At 36.7% G+C, this 15049-nt stretch overlaps 1 protein-coding gene across 2 annotated transcripts; it reads right to left on the bottom strand.

Moving 5' to 3' along the window:
* Nucleotides 1-6758: 6758 nt before the first annotated feature.
* Nucleotides 6759-14208, bottom strand: LOC110731538. Of its 2 annotated transcripts, none has more exons than XM_021911392.1 (8): nucleotides 13958-14208; nucleotides 11581-11972; nucleotides 10848-11033; nucleotides 10327-10394; nucleotides 8582-10124; nucleotides 8325-8494; nucleotides 8053-8239; nucleotides 6759-7969 (listed from the first exon to the last, which is right to left on the bottom strand). In XM_021911392.1, exons 3-8 carry the CDS (start codon nucleotides 10996-10998, stop codon nucleotides 7332-7334), a joined length of 2757 nt encoding a protein of 918 aa, XP_021767084.1. In that variant the 5' UTR covers nucleotides 10999-11033; nucleotides 11581-11972; nucleotides 13958-14208; the 3' UTR covers nucleotides 6759-7331. The 2 variants fall into 2 exon arrangements, with proteins under 2 accessions (XP_021767084.1, XP_021767083.1); XM_021911391.1 differs by lacking the exon at nucleotides 13958-14208 and adding an exon at nucleotides 12492-12656.
* Between the last annotated feature and the right edge of the window lie 841 nt (nucleotides 14209-15049).

Below are 15049 nucleotides of genomic sequence, written 5' to 3' on the forward strand. Positions count from 1 at the left end.
TTCCATGTCTAACATGCTTAGAGTCTTACAACTATTCTTCAAGGATGGTTTCTCTTAGTATTTCTTCTAAGGGTCTTTTCGATGTTATTTTACCAACTCACCAAATTTTGTTGGAAGTGTTCAAGGCTAAACTCATGAGTAAAGGTTTATGACTTTCTTGTCTTTATGAGAACCATGTATGCATGTCTCACTTAGATGGTTGGTTGTTGTTTTACCATCATTCTTTTATATTAGTTTTTCATCAAGCGGATGGAGAATAGTATGCCTTTTAAGTGATGACCTAAGTGAGTTAGTGAGTTCCATGTTAGAGGATAAGAGATAAGATTTGAGTTCAAGTATGTTTTGAAACCTTTACCTATGAGGCGGTACAAGAGTTTGGTTAGTACCTTGTGAGAATATTATACTTGGGATTAAGTTTGCTTATCACTACTTGCTTCAAGGTAATATATATTAATTTTTATGTTATTTCTACAACGTTTGCCCACAAATGGGTTGTGTAGTAGACTTTTTCATGTCAATTCTAGAAGGAAATCAGCTTACTTCACAAGTGGGTTGTGTGACCAACAACGATTGCCCACAAGCGGATTGTGGAGTAGACTTTTTCCATGTCTAGATTCATTCTCTTAGCATTATTCTTGTTCTTTTTATTGGGATTTCTTTGTAACCTCTACTGCACTCCTTTTTCTTAATGGGATATTTATGGGTTGGTTAATTCTATTAATTGCTGATTAATCTTTTTGTCTTTCATCTTCCTCATCCTTTCATATTACCTTGTGAATCATATATATTCCTTGGTGAAGAAAATCAGAAAATATATGATACTACAATATACTTATCCACAAAGAGCTAAACACATTCTTCTTCTTTAGGCATAAGTTTATATGACTCCACCTCTCACCCAAAAGTGCCTTTGAGTGAGAGTAGTGTATAACCTTAGGGAACATACCGGCAATACAATGTGCACCTTGGTTGCGCAGAAATTCGTTTTCAAATTCAGTGACGAAATGCCACGCCAAACCATTTTCCTTTGATCAAACAAACACATTATTCTTATAATTTTGTAGCCTTCGAAACACTTATTTTACAACAATATGGACTTGGCAGGATTCCTTGATGCACAATTTTAAATAAATATGAATTTTTTAAGAACTCTATAATCTATATATAGATGAAGGTATATAAACTAGAAAAAAAAAAAAATTTCATTCGTTCTTTTTAATCGCAACATTTGAAATTTTACACTATTTTTATACACACATTGATCTTCTTTTATGATTAGTAAATGCAAAAATATATTAAAGTTATAAAATGCATTGACAAGCGTAAATTGTGAACATTAAATTTATAAATAAAAAAACAAAGGAACAAAACGTTAATTTTTTTTTGAAAGGCAAAGCAAAATTAACTATTAATAGCAATAGTGTCCATGAGAACAAATGGAGCTACATCAGGGGGAAACTAGTCCCAAATTTGCTCTAAAAGGAAGAAATTTTGCCAAATTGTGAGTTACTGAGTTCCCATCCCTCTTCACATGAGTCCACTGAAGGCTTGCAAAATGCTGATCCCAGCTTCATGGCATCACTGAGAATTGTATCCAGGTCAGTGACATGAGTGGCACCTTTCGATAGCCGATTGACAACAACTTGACATTTCGTCTCTATTATGACATGTTCTAGTCCATACTTGCGTCCCATGCTCAGAGCCAATACAAAAGCTTTTGCTTCTGCAATCTCAACTTGCCACCATGCCCCGATTCTTCTCGAAACCGCAAATAGAACAATACCATTCGAATAACGTGACACCACACCTAAACCCACCCAACCTTCATCAACTAAAGAGGCATTCGTATTGATCTTGATTACATCCTGTGGGGGAGGATGCCATACAGTTGGACTAGGAGAAGGAGAGTTTAGAAAGGTAGAATAAATAGCCTTTGCGTACCTGTCATATTCATTAACCCATCTAGCCACAAGATCAATAAGCACATACGCCGATGTATTGTTTTGTTGAAAGACCTTCAGATTTCGATCAAGCCAAATCCCCCAAACCAAATAGAAACCTCGGATTTTAATATCCTGAGACACATTTTTCCAGCCTTCAAACAATTCACACGGGCTTCCATTGGAAATTTGTTGCATCATTTCAGAGCAGCCAACAGCCTCCCATAACTCATGCACTCTTTCACAGCCAAAAAAAGCATGCCACCAGGTTTCCTCACAATTCTCACACCAAGGATAGCTATCCATTTCAGTCAGGTGACGATAGTTCAACAAGCTATGCTCAGGGAGGGTTTGTGTGCAAAAACGCCACAAAATATTTCTGGCTTTTGGACACACATTAGCCTTCCGAATTTCCACCGAAGCAGCGTGAAAGTCATCAAGGTTGCAACCCTTCCTAACATATATGTTGTCTTTACAGAGTAAATTCCATCCTTTAAGAAAGCCTAAGCTATGTCATCATGCGGGGTTTGGAAGCTCAAGGGGATAGATAGTATACATTGTCTGTCTTGCTCATTAAAATGCGAGTTGACCAAATCCCAGTCCCACTCCAAGTTGTCGAGATTAATTAAGTCTCTAACCTTGAAAATACTTGTAGAAGAAGAGCTAGTGGCAAAACGAGTGTTATCATCCACTAACCAAGGGTCATTCCAAACATCAATTTTCTCCCCGTCCCCTACTCTCCAAATCATGCCTTCTTCGATTAAAGCTTTCAAGCTCCATATACTCCTCCAAGAGTAACTTCTCGCATAACCCAAGTGAGAATCAAGAAAATCACACCAGGGGTAATACTTTGCCTTCATCACCTTACTAAGGATCGGAGAGATTCGGTGTTGCAAGTCAATCTCCAAGCATGTCTCCCCAATAAAGAATCATTGGATACTGCAAGATCTCGAAAACCCATTCCTCCAAGACACTTGAGAGTGCATAAGGACTCCCAACTCTTCCAATGAATGTACCTCTTATCCCCACTCTCACCCCAAAAGAATTTGCCATCAGTGAATGAATCTTTTGAATAACCTCCACCGGGATCTAAAAAACTCCCAAAAGGTAAGTCGGGATTGCTTGGATGACCGACTTCAATAAAATCTCCTTTCCCGCTTGAGACAAAAGCCTCTCCTTCCAACCTTGAAGCTTTTTCTATATTCTATCAAGTAAAGCCTCAAAAACTGACCTTTTAGATTGCCCCGAAATATTTGGAATGCCTAGATATTTTTCATGCTTCTCCACTTGTCTCATGTTCAGAATTCTCATTATCTCTTCCTTGTGCTCTGCTCTTATTACTCCTTTACTAAAGGACACTTTCGATTTTTTATAATTAATTTTCTACGCGGATGCTGCTTCGTACTGGTTGAGAATATCAACAATGATTAAGCATTCCTATCGGTTAGCCCCGGTAAAAAAAAGACTGTCATTTGCAAAAAGAAGGTGGTCCCGGACCATTTCTACTTGCCTTGGCACCATGGATGTCACCTAATGAAACTCTCCTCTGAATCATCTGGGAAAAGGCGTCAGCAACAATAATAAAAAGATACGGGGTGATGGGGTCTCCCTGTCGCAGACCTCTAGAAGGAGTCACCAAACCGCATACTTTCCCGTTGATGGTAAAGGAGTAATTTACAGTAGAAACCAAACGTCATCACCAGATTAACCCATCTTCCATCAAAACCCATTTTCAGAAGAAGTTGTCTCAGAAAGGCCCATTCCACCCTAACACCCTATCATAAGCCTTACTCATATCTAACTTCATAGCAATGTGTCCATTTCTTCCTTTGCTTCTAGTCTTCATGGTATGGACGAGTTCCATGGCAATCAAAGCATTATTTGTAATTAGTCTTCCTAGAACGAAAGCACTTTGATTTTCTGATATCAACTCCCCTAACACATTTTTCAATCGGAGCACCACACAAATGAGCTTGTAAGTAACATTACAAAGGCTTATGGGTCGAAAATCAGCTACACTTTATGGTTCTTTATTCTTCGGAATCAGGGCTGGGTTGGTTGCATTTATATGAACCGGAAGAGGATTCCCATTCAACACCCCGGGGCTTTGTAAAAAAATTGCATGCATTCCGTCCGGCCCCGGGGCTTTGCTTGAGTGCTGGATGAACTTCCTCTCTTGTGAAACGCCTCAACAGAGCTGCATTCATATTATCCGAGACTGACTTTTGAACACAGTCAAGCACAGGGTCAAGATCAAGGCTCATGGGATTTGTAGACGTAAAAATTCCGATAAAATAAATACTCATATTATTCAGCAATCCATCATCTTCCACTCTCCATATCCCATTCTCATCCCAAAGCCCTGTAATTTGGTTCTTCTTTTGACGTTGAGACGCCTTATGATGATAGTATTTCGTATTCTTGTCTCCGTCTCAAACCTCATAAACTCGAGATCGCAAATGGCAGTATGCTTTAGATTTTTCATGCAACTCTTCTAAATATTGCTCAAGTCAGCCACATTCCTCACAACTTTCCTCGGTGACTAGAAGAGCCTGTACCTTTTGAAGAGCTAATTCGACACCCTTTATTTGTTTCTCTAGTTGATGAAAATGCTCCCACTCCATTGTTCTAGATTTTTACTTTAGAAATTCTTTCTAGAACACTAGCACCTCTCGAACTCTCCCATGATTTTTTCACTAATTTTTCACATCCCTCATTTAACAACCAGCACGTCTCAAACATAAATCTCCTTTTTTTTTTCTTCTTTTTGCAGTTTTCATTAGTGCACGAGAGAAGTAAAGGAATGTGATCTGATTTCACCCTCAATAAATGATCCACAATTGCTTTTGGATAAGGAGAACACCATCTCTCAGAACCTTAAAATATGTCCAACCTTTCCCTCACATGCGTAGTAGGCGTTCTACCTCGTTCCCAAGTGTACCAGGTGCCTTGAATTCCCAAATCACACAGCCCATTTCTTTCCACCACATCATGAAAATTTTCCAACTCTCTTCTAACCCCACCAGCACCACCTTCTCTCTCTTCGTAAGTCAAGATTTCATTAAATTCACCTCCAAAGAGAAGAGGAATATCATCCTCACAGAGGTGATTTATTAGTCTTCCAAGTGTTAGTTATACTAGAAAACAGACCATTTCTGACGGAAAAATTCCGTTGGAATCACCCTGAATTCCGTCGGAACCCGTTGTCGGAAGTCCTTTTGTAGGAAAAACGACATTTTCCGTTGAAAAAATATTTCTGACAGAATATTTTCGTTGGAATAGGTTTTCCGGCACCGTAATCCGCCGAAATTTCCGACGGAAAATCCTGTAAAAAAAAAAAAGAAAAAGCCAGAATAACCCCATACCATCACCAGCCCCCACCCCGCACCACCACCACCCCACGGCCTCACCTCCCCTTTAACCGCCAATACTCCCCACCACTCCACCAGCCCAAACCTCAAACCATGACCACCACGATCCCAAACCCAACACCACGACCGCCAACATGATACTATTCTAGTACATTGCCATGGGTTTCATACTTTCACGTACAAAAAACATATCATTTCCGTCCGACATTGCTACAGGTTACAGAGAACCCTGGAATGTTATTAAATCAGTGTTAATAAGCAGCAATGGGTAAAGCAAGAATTTCAAGACAGAAATTTGTCCAATAGTAACCAACCCAGAAGCTAACTACTGTTATGTCCTAAAATAATTTATGTGCATGATTGGGTTTTGCCCTTTTAGTAGACTTTGATCCTCACGTTCATAATTTGTAAATGTATGCATTGCGGCAAGTGGTTAGAGTTCCCCTCCATGGCTCTCTTAACACCCCAAAAAAAAAAAAAAAAAAAAAAAAAAAAAAAATCCTAATATGTATATAATGCAAAAATAAAGGTAAAACCATTATATACGGATGAAATACATAGTATCGGATAAAAACCCTATCATCACAATTGTCCACCATAAGAGCTGAATAAATTGTAACCTACATTTCATAAGCTTTCTTAATTAACAAATCTTAATTTCATATTAATAAATTGTACGAAACGCAATTAATGGCCACACAACTGACGTAGTGACATTGATCTATAATCTCGGGCAATTAAACTTGTTGCTTACAATACTCTCTTTGTATTATTTAAGCTCAAATTAAATTGTTTAGATTAATAAATTGATGTTTTTCTTCAACCACATAGCAAATAAAAATACTTCGTATATTGACAATTGAAGCATGGTAGAATCATAAAAAATTCTGCTGATAGTTAAACATGTAACATGTAACAATTAATCAATTGGCCTAGAGAGTGAGGGATAGCTCAGTTGGTAAGAGCTTTCCTCTCGGTTCCAGGTGATCCTGGGATCGATTCTCATCCCCGCCCTGACTCATATGAACCAAAAAAAAATAAATCAATTGGCCTAGTGCAAATATATGTTTATGACTTTGGCCGCATATAACTGATAATATGGACGGATTTAAGTGTGACAGCGTAGTGAAGTCCGGCCCTGGATTAGTGTATGTCAACAAGAGGCTACGTAATGTTACTAATCTGACTTGTTTAATTAAGCGTGTTGTGTTACAGCGGGTCATAAACCCAATAATTTTTCGTTTTTGCTTTGAATTATAGTGTTTTGTCTTGTCAACTCTTACTATTCTAGTTTGGATGACACGTGATTTCCAATTTGGGATTGGTGGACCCGTCCAAAAATAACTAGGCTAATGATTTTGCTGTTCAAAGCTCCAATCATCTTGAGTTAACATATACTTGTAAGATGTATTTATGACATACGTGTAGCACAAAAATGAGGCAGAGGTTTTGAAAAGATACACTATTACTATATATAGATGTGTATATGTGTGATTCTCACTTCATCTTTATTTCCTAATTACACACGCTTATACACCCGGTTATAACTATAACATGATATAATCATGGGGAGGAATAAACTAAAACCAATCAGCCCCAAGAAACACCCAAGTAAAAAATGTACAAACAGAAACTATAAACCAGCACACACCCTTGAACTCGATCAAGATGCTACACACACTAAATCCTATAAACTTCTCAAACAATCAAAGTAGTTTCCACGACTTCGAATGCATTGGCCCAGCAGTGAATGTGAACCAGTCGGAAACCTGTTGTGTCAACTATTCACTTCCTACAGCATTTACCGAAAAGTTGTTCCAGCCAACTCTTCGTGAAACTAGGTACGTTATCATCAATCCGATGTTACTTTTGTTCCAAGTTAGGAAACACGAGCAGATCTCAGATTCTTGCTCAGAAACTCTGAGGTATCGTTAGGTTGCAACCTATTCTACTTTGCTCCCATGAGTCTTTCTAATTGCCCGGATTCCAAAGGGAGCTCCTGGAAGGAAGTCAAGCGCATTCATACCTCAACGTTAATGTCACTCTCCTTTGCTACGGCCTGTTGGATGACGGAAGATTCACTCTCCAATCCCGCGGTATCAAAGCTCAAAATTGTCTCCTGCACCAATTCTTCAAGAATGGCTTCTTGTATTCGAATCCCAATGCACTGACAATCAAGCTGCAGATCCAGCCATTTCCCAGGTTTTTCCAAGTCTTTTTCGACAATCTGGTCTAGCGTTCGTGGGGGACCCTCCAGCTTTAAGTACCAGTCGACTCTCTTCCATATCTCAGCAAATATATCTTTTCCTTTTAACTCTGGTTGAACGTATGGCATTGTAAGTGATAGCAAGCAGCCAAAGTTCAAACAACAAATCTCGATAAGAACTTCATTGATAAGATCAAAGAGCACATTGAAGTCACAAGAAAGCAAGTCTGGGAGAAAATCGACTTCATCAAGCAATGATGGATCTATAAGATGATCCGAGAGAATCGACCTTTGGAGAAGCTCCTCCCAAGACAAACCAGACATTTGGACCACAGCTTTAACAAACTCAATCGTATACTTGTCCTCATGTACACAAGTCCTGCAGCTTAAAACTCGTTCTAAAGGTGCAGAAATTTCTTCTCCAAACCGTATTTGTCGTGGTCGAATAGGCTCTACAGATACAAATTTTCAGACCATTAGTTGTCTCATTTTGATATGCAAGTAACCCAACTACTATCTTAGAATGGAGTCTTACCATTCGAATACTTGTTGCCAGGAGGGCTAATGTCATCTTCTTGGAATAATGGTTCGAGAACAGATACAGGACTAGGCCTGCTTGTTGCATCACTTGCGGTATCTAGATCTTCATCGTTCTCAGTCAATTTACAAATAAGTGGTGACTCATTTGAAGATGATGATGGTTCATTCTCTTCGCTTAAACCCTGCAGAAAAACAAAGGAAACAGTTAAGAGCTATTGCAATGGTTTGATAGAGAGAGGGGAAGGGAAAGACATTATAAGTATTAACCTCTTTTAGAATTGTTAGATGCAAATTTTTATCGGAACATGTTGAGCAGCTACTATCTTCCAGATCACTCTTCTTAATGGGAGATGGTGAGAATTGTTCAGTGGAGATTTCCGTCGCATCACTCTCTTTCGGGGATTCTGCATCAGGAGATCTAACAGATAGCACGGAAACTACAAAATTGCAAGAATTCACACTTAATATTCTACATAAATGTAAAGCACAATTCTAACAATCTTAAATTGGAGGAAAGGGCATACCTTCAGAAGTCAAAACCTCAGTTTCACAGGTAGGCTCATCATTATTCCTTTCGTGAGGAAGCCCATCAGTAGTAAGAGTTTCAACGATGGAAACATCAGCTTCATGGATAGGTTTGTCAACAGCTATGCATAGCTCAATTTGTGACTCTTCCTTCACTTGAGCTGGATGGCTGACATTGCTTGTTTGCGTAATTTGAGATGACTTCTCATCACCTGTTTGACATTCCCCATTGGGTGGCAATTTCATACCTCCCTCTGTTCTAGGACTGCATATAGGAGAACTGTAGCCAGAATAAGCAAGAATTTTCCCAAGAGACCTGGGCCCTTTTTTGTTGGGAATTTCTGCATCTATGTCACCATTCCCTACAATCTCAGCAAGATGCTTCCTAGCTTCAATATAAATGTTGGATACCCTTTGCTCAGGAGTAAGAGCACTGTCATCTTTTAGTTTTCCTGTCTTGTCCACCTTCTTTCCAACTGAAGTTTTAGGAATTTTTTCGATAAAGAAATGGTCTCTACTAGGAGAAGCCATTCCAATCAATTCTCCACTAAATTTCTTGTCTTGATTGGCCAGAGTAGGATGATCATCTGAAGGTTGATGTGACAACCTATGTTGCTCTTTCCTCATGGCATGTTTCAACTTTCTCTTAAACTCGGAGAAGGAAAAAGGGGAATATGATCTTTCAAATTGACCTTTGTCTCCTTTGGTCAGAGGAGATCCTGGTAATGAACTGCAAGGGGAGGCCGTTTCAGAATTATTTGAGCTCGGTGGACCCGGTTTTAAAACAACAATTCTGTTTATATCTTCTGAAGTATCGGTTTTTCTTGACGAATTTCTCTCCAAGCCCTTAAACCTCCTCCAGAAGTTCTGTTGTTTAGCATTACTGATATCTTGCTGTAGCATGTCAGACCCTGTCAGCACTTTGAACTTACCTTCTTCAACTTCAATATCCTGTGAACTTTGTATGTGTTTCACCAACTGTGAGCTTGGATCCTGTAGGAGCTTCAGAAACAAATCTTTGTGTGAATTCAGAATCTGAAGGGCATCGGTGAGTTCTTTCGAAGGTTGAAGTTTACCATCTTTACTGGAGCTATTTCCATCAGTAAAATGATTCACCAACACCTTTGTTGACTCCCACAATTTTTTCTCTATGACAGAAGGGTCTTCTGTGGATTGGATGGTACGTTCTCCATCTGGACCATGCTTTTGACAACTGGTACCCTTCTGGTGAATCCTGTTACATAGTTCTTCCACAATTACATTTAGGTCGACACTACCACAGGATTTGTTCTTCCGGTGGCTAGGCCTTTCAGCTTTTAAGTCCTCAGCTGCAATAAAGCCACTAGCATCTAGATCAAGAGACATCTTATTTTTCATCCATCGACGATTCTTCTTCACATGACCTCCGTCACCTGTCGTATTCAGCTTTGCTTCTCCATTAACAATTTTCTGATCTTGCCCCCCAAGCATCTCTTCCTCCATTAGTTCTTTCACGCTCAATTTACTAATGTTGCTTGCTGCTGTTTCACATTTGACAGAGCCCTAATAAATGTAGCAAATTATATACACACCATTAATGACATGTACAGCCAAGCACAAAACAAATTCATCCTATAAAAAAAAAAAATTATTCATCCCATGACAAATCATGTTAGGGACCTATAAGCATGAACCTATTGTGTTCCAGAACATCAACAAAAAGAAAATGAAGAGGATTGAGAAAGAACAAAGAAGAGGAACTTACATCATTGTCATTACAGACTTCACATGAATCAGTCAATGTCTCAAAATTAATATTCGCATATGCAGCCCCTGCACAGAACATGAGAAGATTTGGTTCACTCCACAGTTGCCAGGTAACACAACATAGACACCAAAATCGGCTACCAAACAAACACTTATACGAAGTATATTCCAAGTCTTAATAGCAGAATCAAGTTAAAAATAGATTTCATATGTGCTTTAATTTCTTTAACTCTCTCCAACACTGAAGGCTGTAGTGTAGCAATAGTTGGTCAATCTATGTAAATATACGAGTATAACAGTACACATATCTTCTAGAACTTCCCAAGATAGATTTGCTTAGCAATGACCACACAAAAGCAGACCACAGAGTTGATAAGAAAGAGAACAAATCATGGCTACACATTATGATTTAATAGAAGATCAGATGACCTTACTACATGATTAAATACTTTAATCCAACATCTGCTGTTAAATTTTACTCACAACTAAAATTCTTAAAACATAAACAGAATATATTACCATCTAGTCGCCTGCTCCCCCGCTTCTTGTCCACGAGCAATTTTTGTGAGGAGCGACCATGGCGGAAATCAAAGATACTAATCAAACCCCACATACATCCTGACTGGTCCTTCTGATATCTGGCAACCTTTTTTCTTGATCCCTTTGCCATAGTTAGCAGCAAGTACCTTAGCCAGAACCTCCTACCTATCCACATTGGAAAGAAAAACAATCAATCATTGCAGAAAATCTATCATATAATTCCACGGACACCATCTTTAAACAAACTCATCCAATCTTATTCCCCAAAAATTACAGTATAAATCAACGAAATCGAGACGAGCTGAGTTTCACTAGTTCAATTAGACAAATCCAACAAGCCAAACATCAAAAAGGCATCAATGATGCAAAGTTAAAATCAGTTCAAAATCGAAAAATTTGATATACAACAATAACTTTTGCAAGCAAGGTAGCAGAGATTAAGATCACAATATCACATTGATTCATCTCCATAGGTGACCTTAACTTTGTGTGTGTGAGATTTTTTTTTTTTTTTAGCAAGCAAAAAAAATTCACATTCTAGCATAAACAAAGATAAAATCATATGATCTACAGGACAAATACAAGGAGACACAAAAAAAAAAAAAAAAAAAAAAAAAATAGAAATTACTACAGAAATTAAATTTTTATAGATGATGATGATAAAAAAAAAACCAAAACAGACACTTACAGTAAGATGAAGAAGCAAAATTACCTGAAAATAACAAAATTCTTCAATTTAATCAAACCCCACCACCAAGAATATATCAAACCTTCATCTGATAGCAAGGAATCAATACTTCCAACAGTAGCACGTTCCCACTCATAAAACAGGAACAATTCCAAAAAAGATGCCAAACCCTAACAATTGGACAATCTGATCTTCACTTAGGAGAAAAAGAAAAAGATCAAATTTCCCCTTCTTATAAAAATAAGCACTCCAAATTTTCAATTCTTCAATCATCACTAAAAAAAACCCGAATTCGTACAACACGATACATTCGTTAAAACCTCAAGGGTACCTGGTGAATTTCTAAAAGCTCGAGTAATCTCGAGGGCATAGATGAATTGGAGGATAACCCAGCTAAAGATTCAGCATTGAATTCCCTAAAAAAAAAAAAAAAAATCAAATTGGGGGTTTATTTTCTTCCACTCCAACAATCATCATAAAATTAAAGTGGCAAAAAGGAAATTCCAGAGTGTAATCATTGTTATAAGAAATAAAAAAATTGACAAATTCCCCAACTTTAACTTTGCTGAAAACCGACCCAAAAAAGAAAAGGTGCAAATCCCATATAATGGTGGGGTAATTTAATTCAACACTACTGAACCTCTTTTCTTGTATAATTCTATAAGTAATGTACAAAATCCCATGTGAGTAGCTTCCATTAAATTCTGATCAAATCAAATTGGGAAATACCCAAAAGAAAAAAAAAAAAGTGAATTTTTGACAAATGTTGGGGGTAAACAATACTGTAAGACAGATGATATCTGGGACCCACTAAAAAACCAACACTTTTTTAATTTTTTTATTTATTTTGGGTTTGCTTCAAGAAGAATCTGACACCATTTTTTAACCCAGATTTTTAATTTTTTTTTTTTTGGCTGAGTTTTCAGTGTACCCACCTGGAATTATGATAAAAAATCAGAGCTTTTTAGTTTATCTATCCTATTTTTATGTAAGAAAACAAAAAACCCAGAAATGGGGGTTTTTGCTTGCTTCATCAATGGAATTTTTTTTGTGAATGTGATGATTTTAATGGAGGTGATGAGAGAGAAACTGAAAGGTATGAAGAGAAAGAGAAAGTGGAGGTGAGTTTAGCTTTTTGACTTTTTGTAAAGGAGGACAGCAGGATTGCATGAAGGGTATGGGGTGTAAATAGATGATGTTTACGAGGGTATTTGTGGGAATTTGGTGGGGATGAGTTGGTGGTCGTGCGAGTATAGATTTGGGGATTTGAGGCTCCTGCCGTCTGCGGTTCGACCGTTCGATAGCGGATCGTAGTTTCTCCTACTCCGTATATCGAACCATCCGACACATGCGTTTTGTTTGAAAATTCATTAATATACTTGGATGTACTCTCTTCGTCTTTATATTTTTGCCCTGTTGTAAAAATATAGGTCAAAATTTTAAAAATTTTTGACCATAAATTCTCGTTAATCTATATGGTGAAAATATATTTATGTAGAATATTGTAAGAATCGTCTCATTGTATAAATTATTAATATCAAATTTTTATTATTTTTATGCGTATAGAAATGGAGATATATACGTTTAAAGACACGTCTTGGGGACCGTGAAAAGTCAAATGAGGCAAAAAATAAGGAACAGAGAGAGTAAGATGTAATTTAATGATAATTTTTCTTTTCTTATTTGATGATTATTGCTATTTTAATGAGATGTCCCTTTGACGGAGTTGGACCCGGGTGTATATACAAGGGCGAAGCCATAGTGAGGGGTGCAAATGAACCCACTTGAATGCCTAAAATAAGTTGAAAGTTAAGAAAATATTGATAAAAAATAATAAGTTTCACCAAAATGAGTTAAATTGACCCCATATATCTAGCCTAACCATGCATAAATTTCGATTTTTCAATACTTATAAAATAATGGAAGGACCATAAAATTAATTCAAGTTCTTTAAATCCTCAATTTTATACCCTTTCATTTCAAATGTTGGTTGTAATACTTGCAAATTTCTAGCTAGAAAATAGGGAATATATTTACTGCTAATTACTCTACTCCATGCATTTTAGTGACTTTTTAGTTAATCCATACATTTTTATAATTTTTTCTTCTAATTTACTTTTCAATTATTCCTCTAATCATGTACGTTACATACAGATATAATTGGTACAGAACAATGGTGATTAATTTGGTGATTAATTATTAATTAATTTGGTGATTAATTATTAATTATTTAAAAATTAAACATAACATAGGGTAACTGTGACAAGTAATACTTAAAATTTTATTTTAACTTTAAATTTATTGAACCCACTTGAGTCAAACTCTAGATCTGCCACAATCTCCTTACTAGATTATCAATATAAGGTATAAAATAAGGATATAATTGCACAAATTCGCTTACCTGAGTTAGCGAGGCTAATGAACTTCGTGCAATAGTTTTTTTTTTTTTTTTTGGAACCTGTTCACCTCTACATCTCCAAATATACTCTTACTTGTAGTAAGATCATAAATCCGCCTTGATCACAGTTATAAGAAAGGAGATAATGAATCTCGTGCGTAGCATAGCTCATCTCTAAACTCTATTTCATTAACTACATGACATACCAACGAATTTAGGGGCTTAGGGCACAATTTATAAGATAATATTGAATATCGATGCATGCTTTTCACTTAATTAGTTAATTTTGAATAATACATTGTATATCATTTTATAGTTTTATGGACATTCAATCCTTATCTGCATGGTTGCATGAGAATGCAACTAGATTTGCCAAGTTACCTTTTTAACGTATTGTTTGCTTTAATTGCATTCTTTAGGTAGTTTGTCAAGTCACAACCAATATAATGATCCCAATTTTGACTTAATTAATTACAGGTAGCCTCTAAATTATAATTACTATTTTTTATTGTAATTCAAGTTTTCCAACTGTTTTTTGTTTAATAAAGTATACATAACCCCATCTAATGCATTAATTCTATCACCTTCAAGAGTTCAAGGTCTCATAGTCATCCATGCATCGTTGATCGTTATTTGATCTCCAACTGTTTAGCTATATATAGTGATGGCTTGATGCTAACAACTCATCATCATTGCATTATCAAAAAAGGTTTGAGTTTTACTTATTGATTTATGTGCCAAACCACAAATTATAGTCTTAAATATACTACGTACTTCTTTTCTAATCTATAGTCGATTTAAATCAGGTAATATGTGTCCAAAAAATATTAAAGTCAGGTATGTAGTAAACACAAACACTGTACAATGTACATATATGTTTCTCATACTATACTAATCATCTAACTAGTCATGCTTATTATCACGGAGTAACAATAAGGAAATTTTATTTTAATTAGGACTTTAAGTGTTGTACAATTGTAAGGTAGAACCAATAATCAATACGGGTAATGCAATTAATGTCATTTCTCTACGTGCCACGTAAAAAGTAACATGGAGCCACGCCATATTATGTCCACATACATACTTCGTATTAAT

Source organism: Chenopodium quinoa, unplaced genomic scaffold (genome assembly GCF_001683475.1).
Source record: "Chenopodium quinoa cultivar QQ74 unplaced genomic scaffold, ASM168347v1, whole genome shotgun sequence".
In the NCBI taxonomy this organism is placed as follows: domain Eukaryota; kingdom Viridiplantae; phylum Streptophyta; class Magnoliopsida; order Caryophyllales; family Amaranthaceae; genus Chenopodium; species Chenopodium quinoa.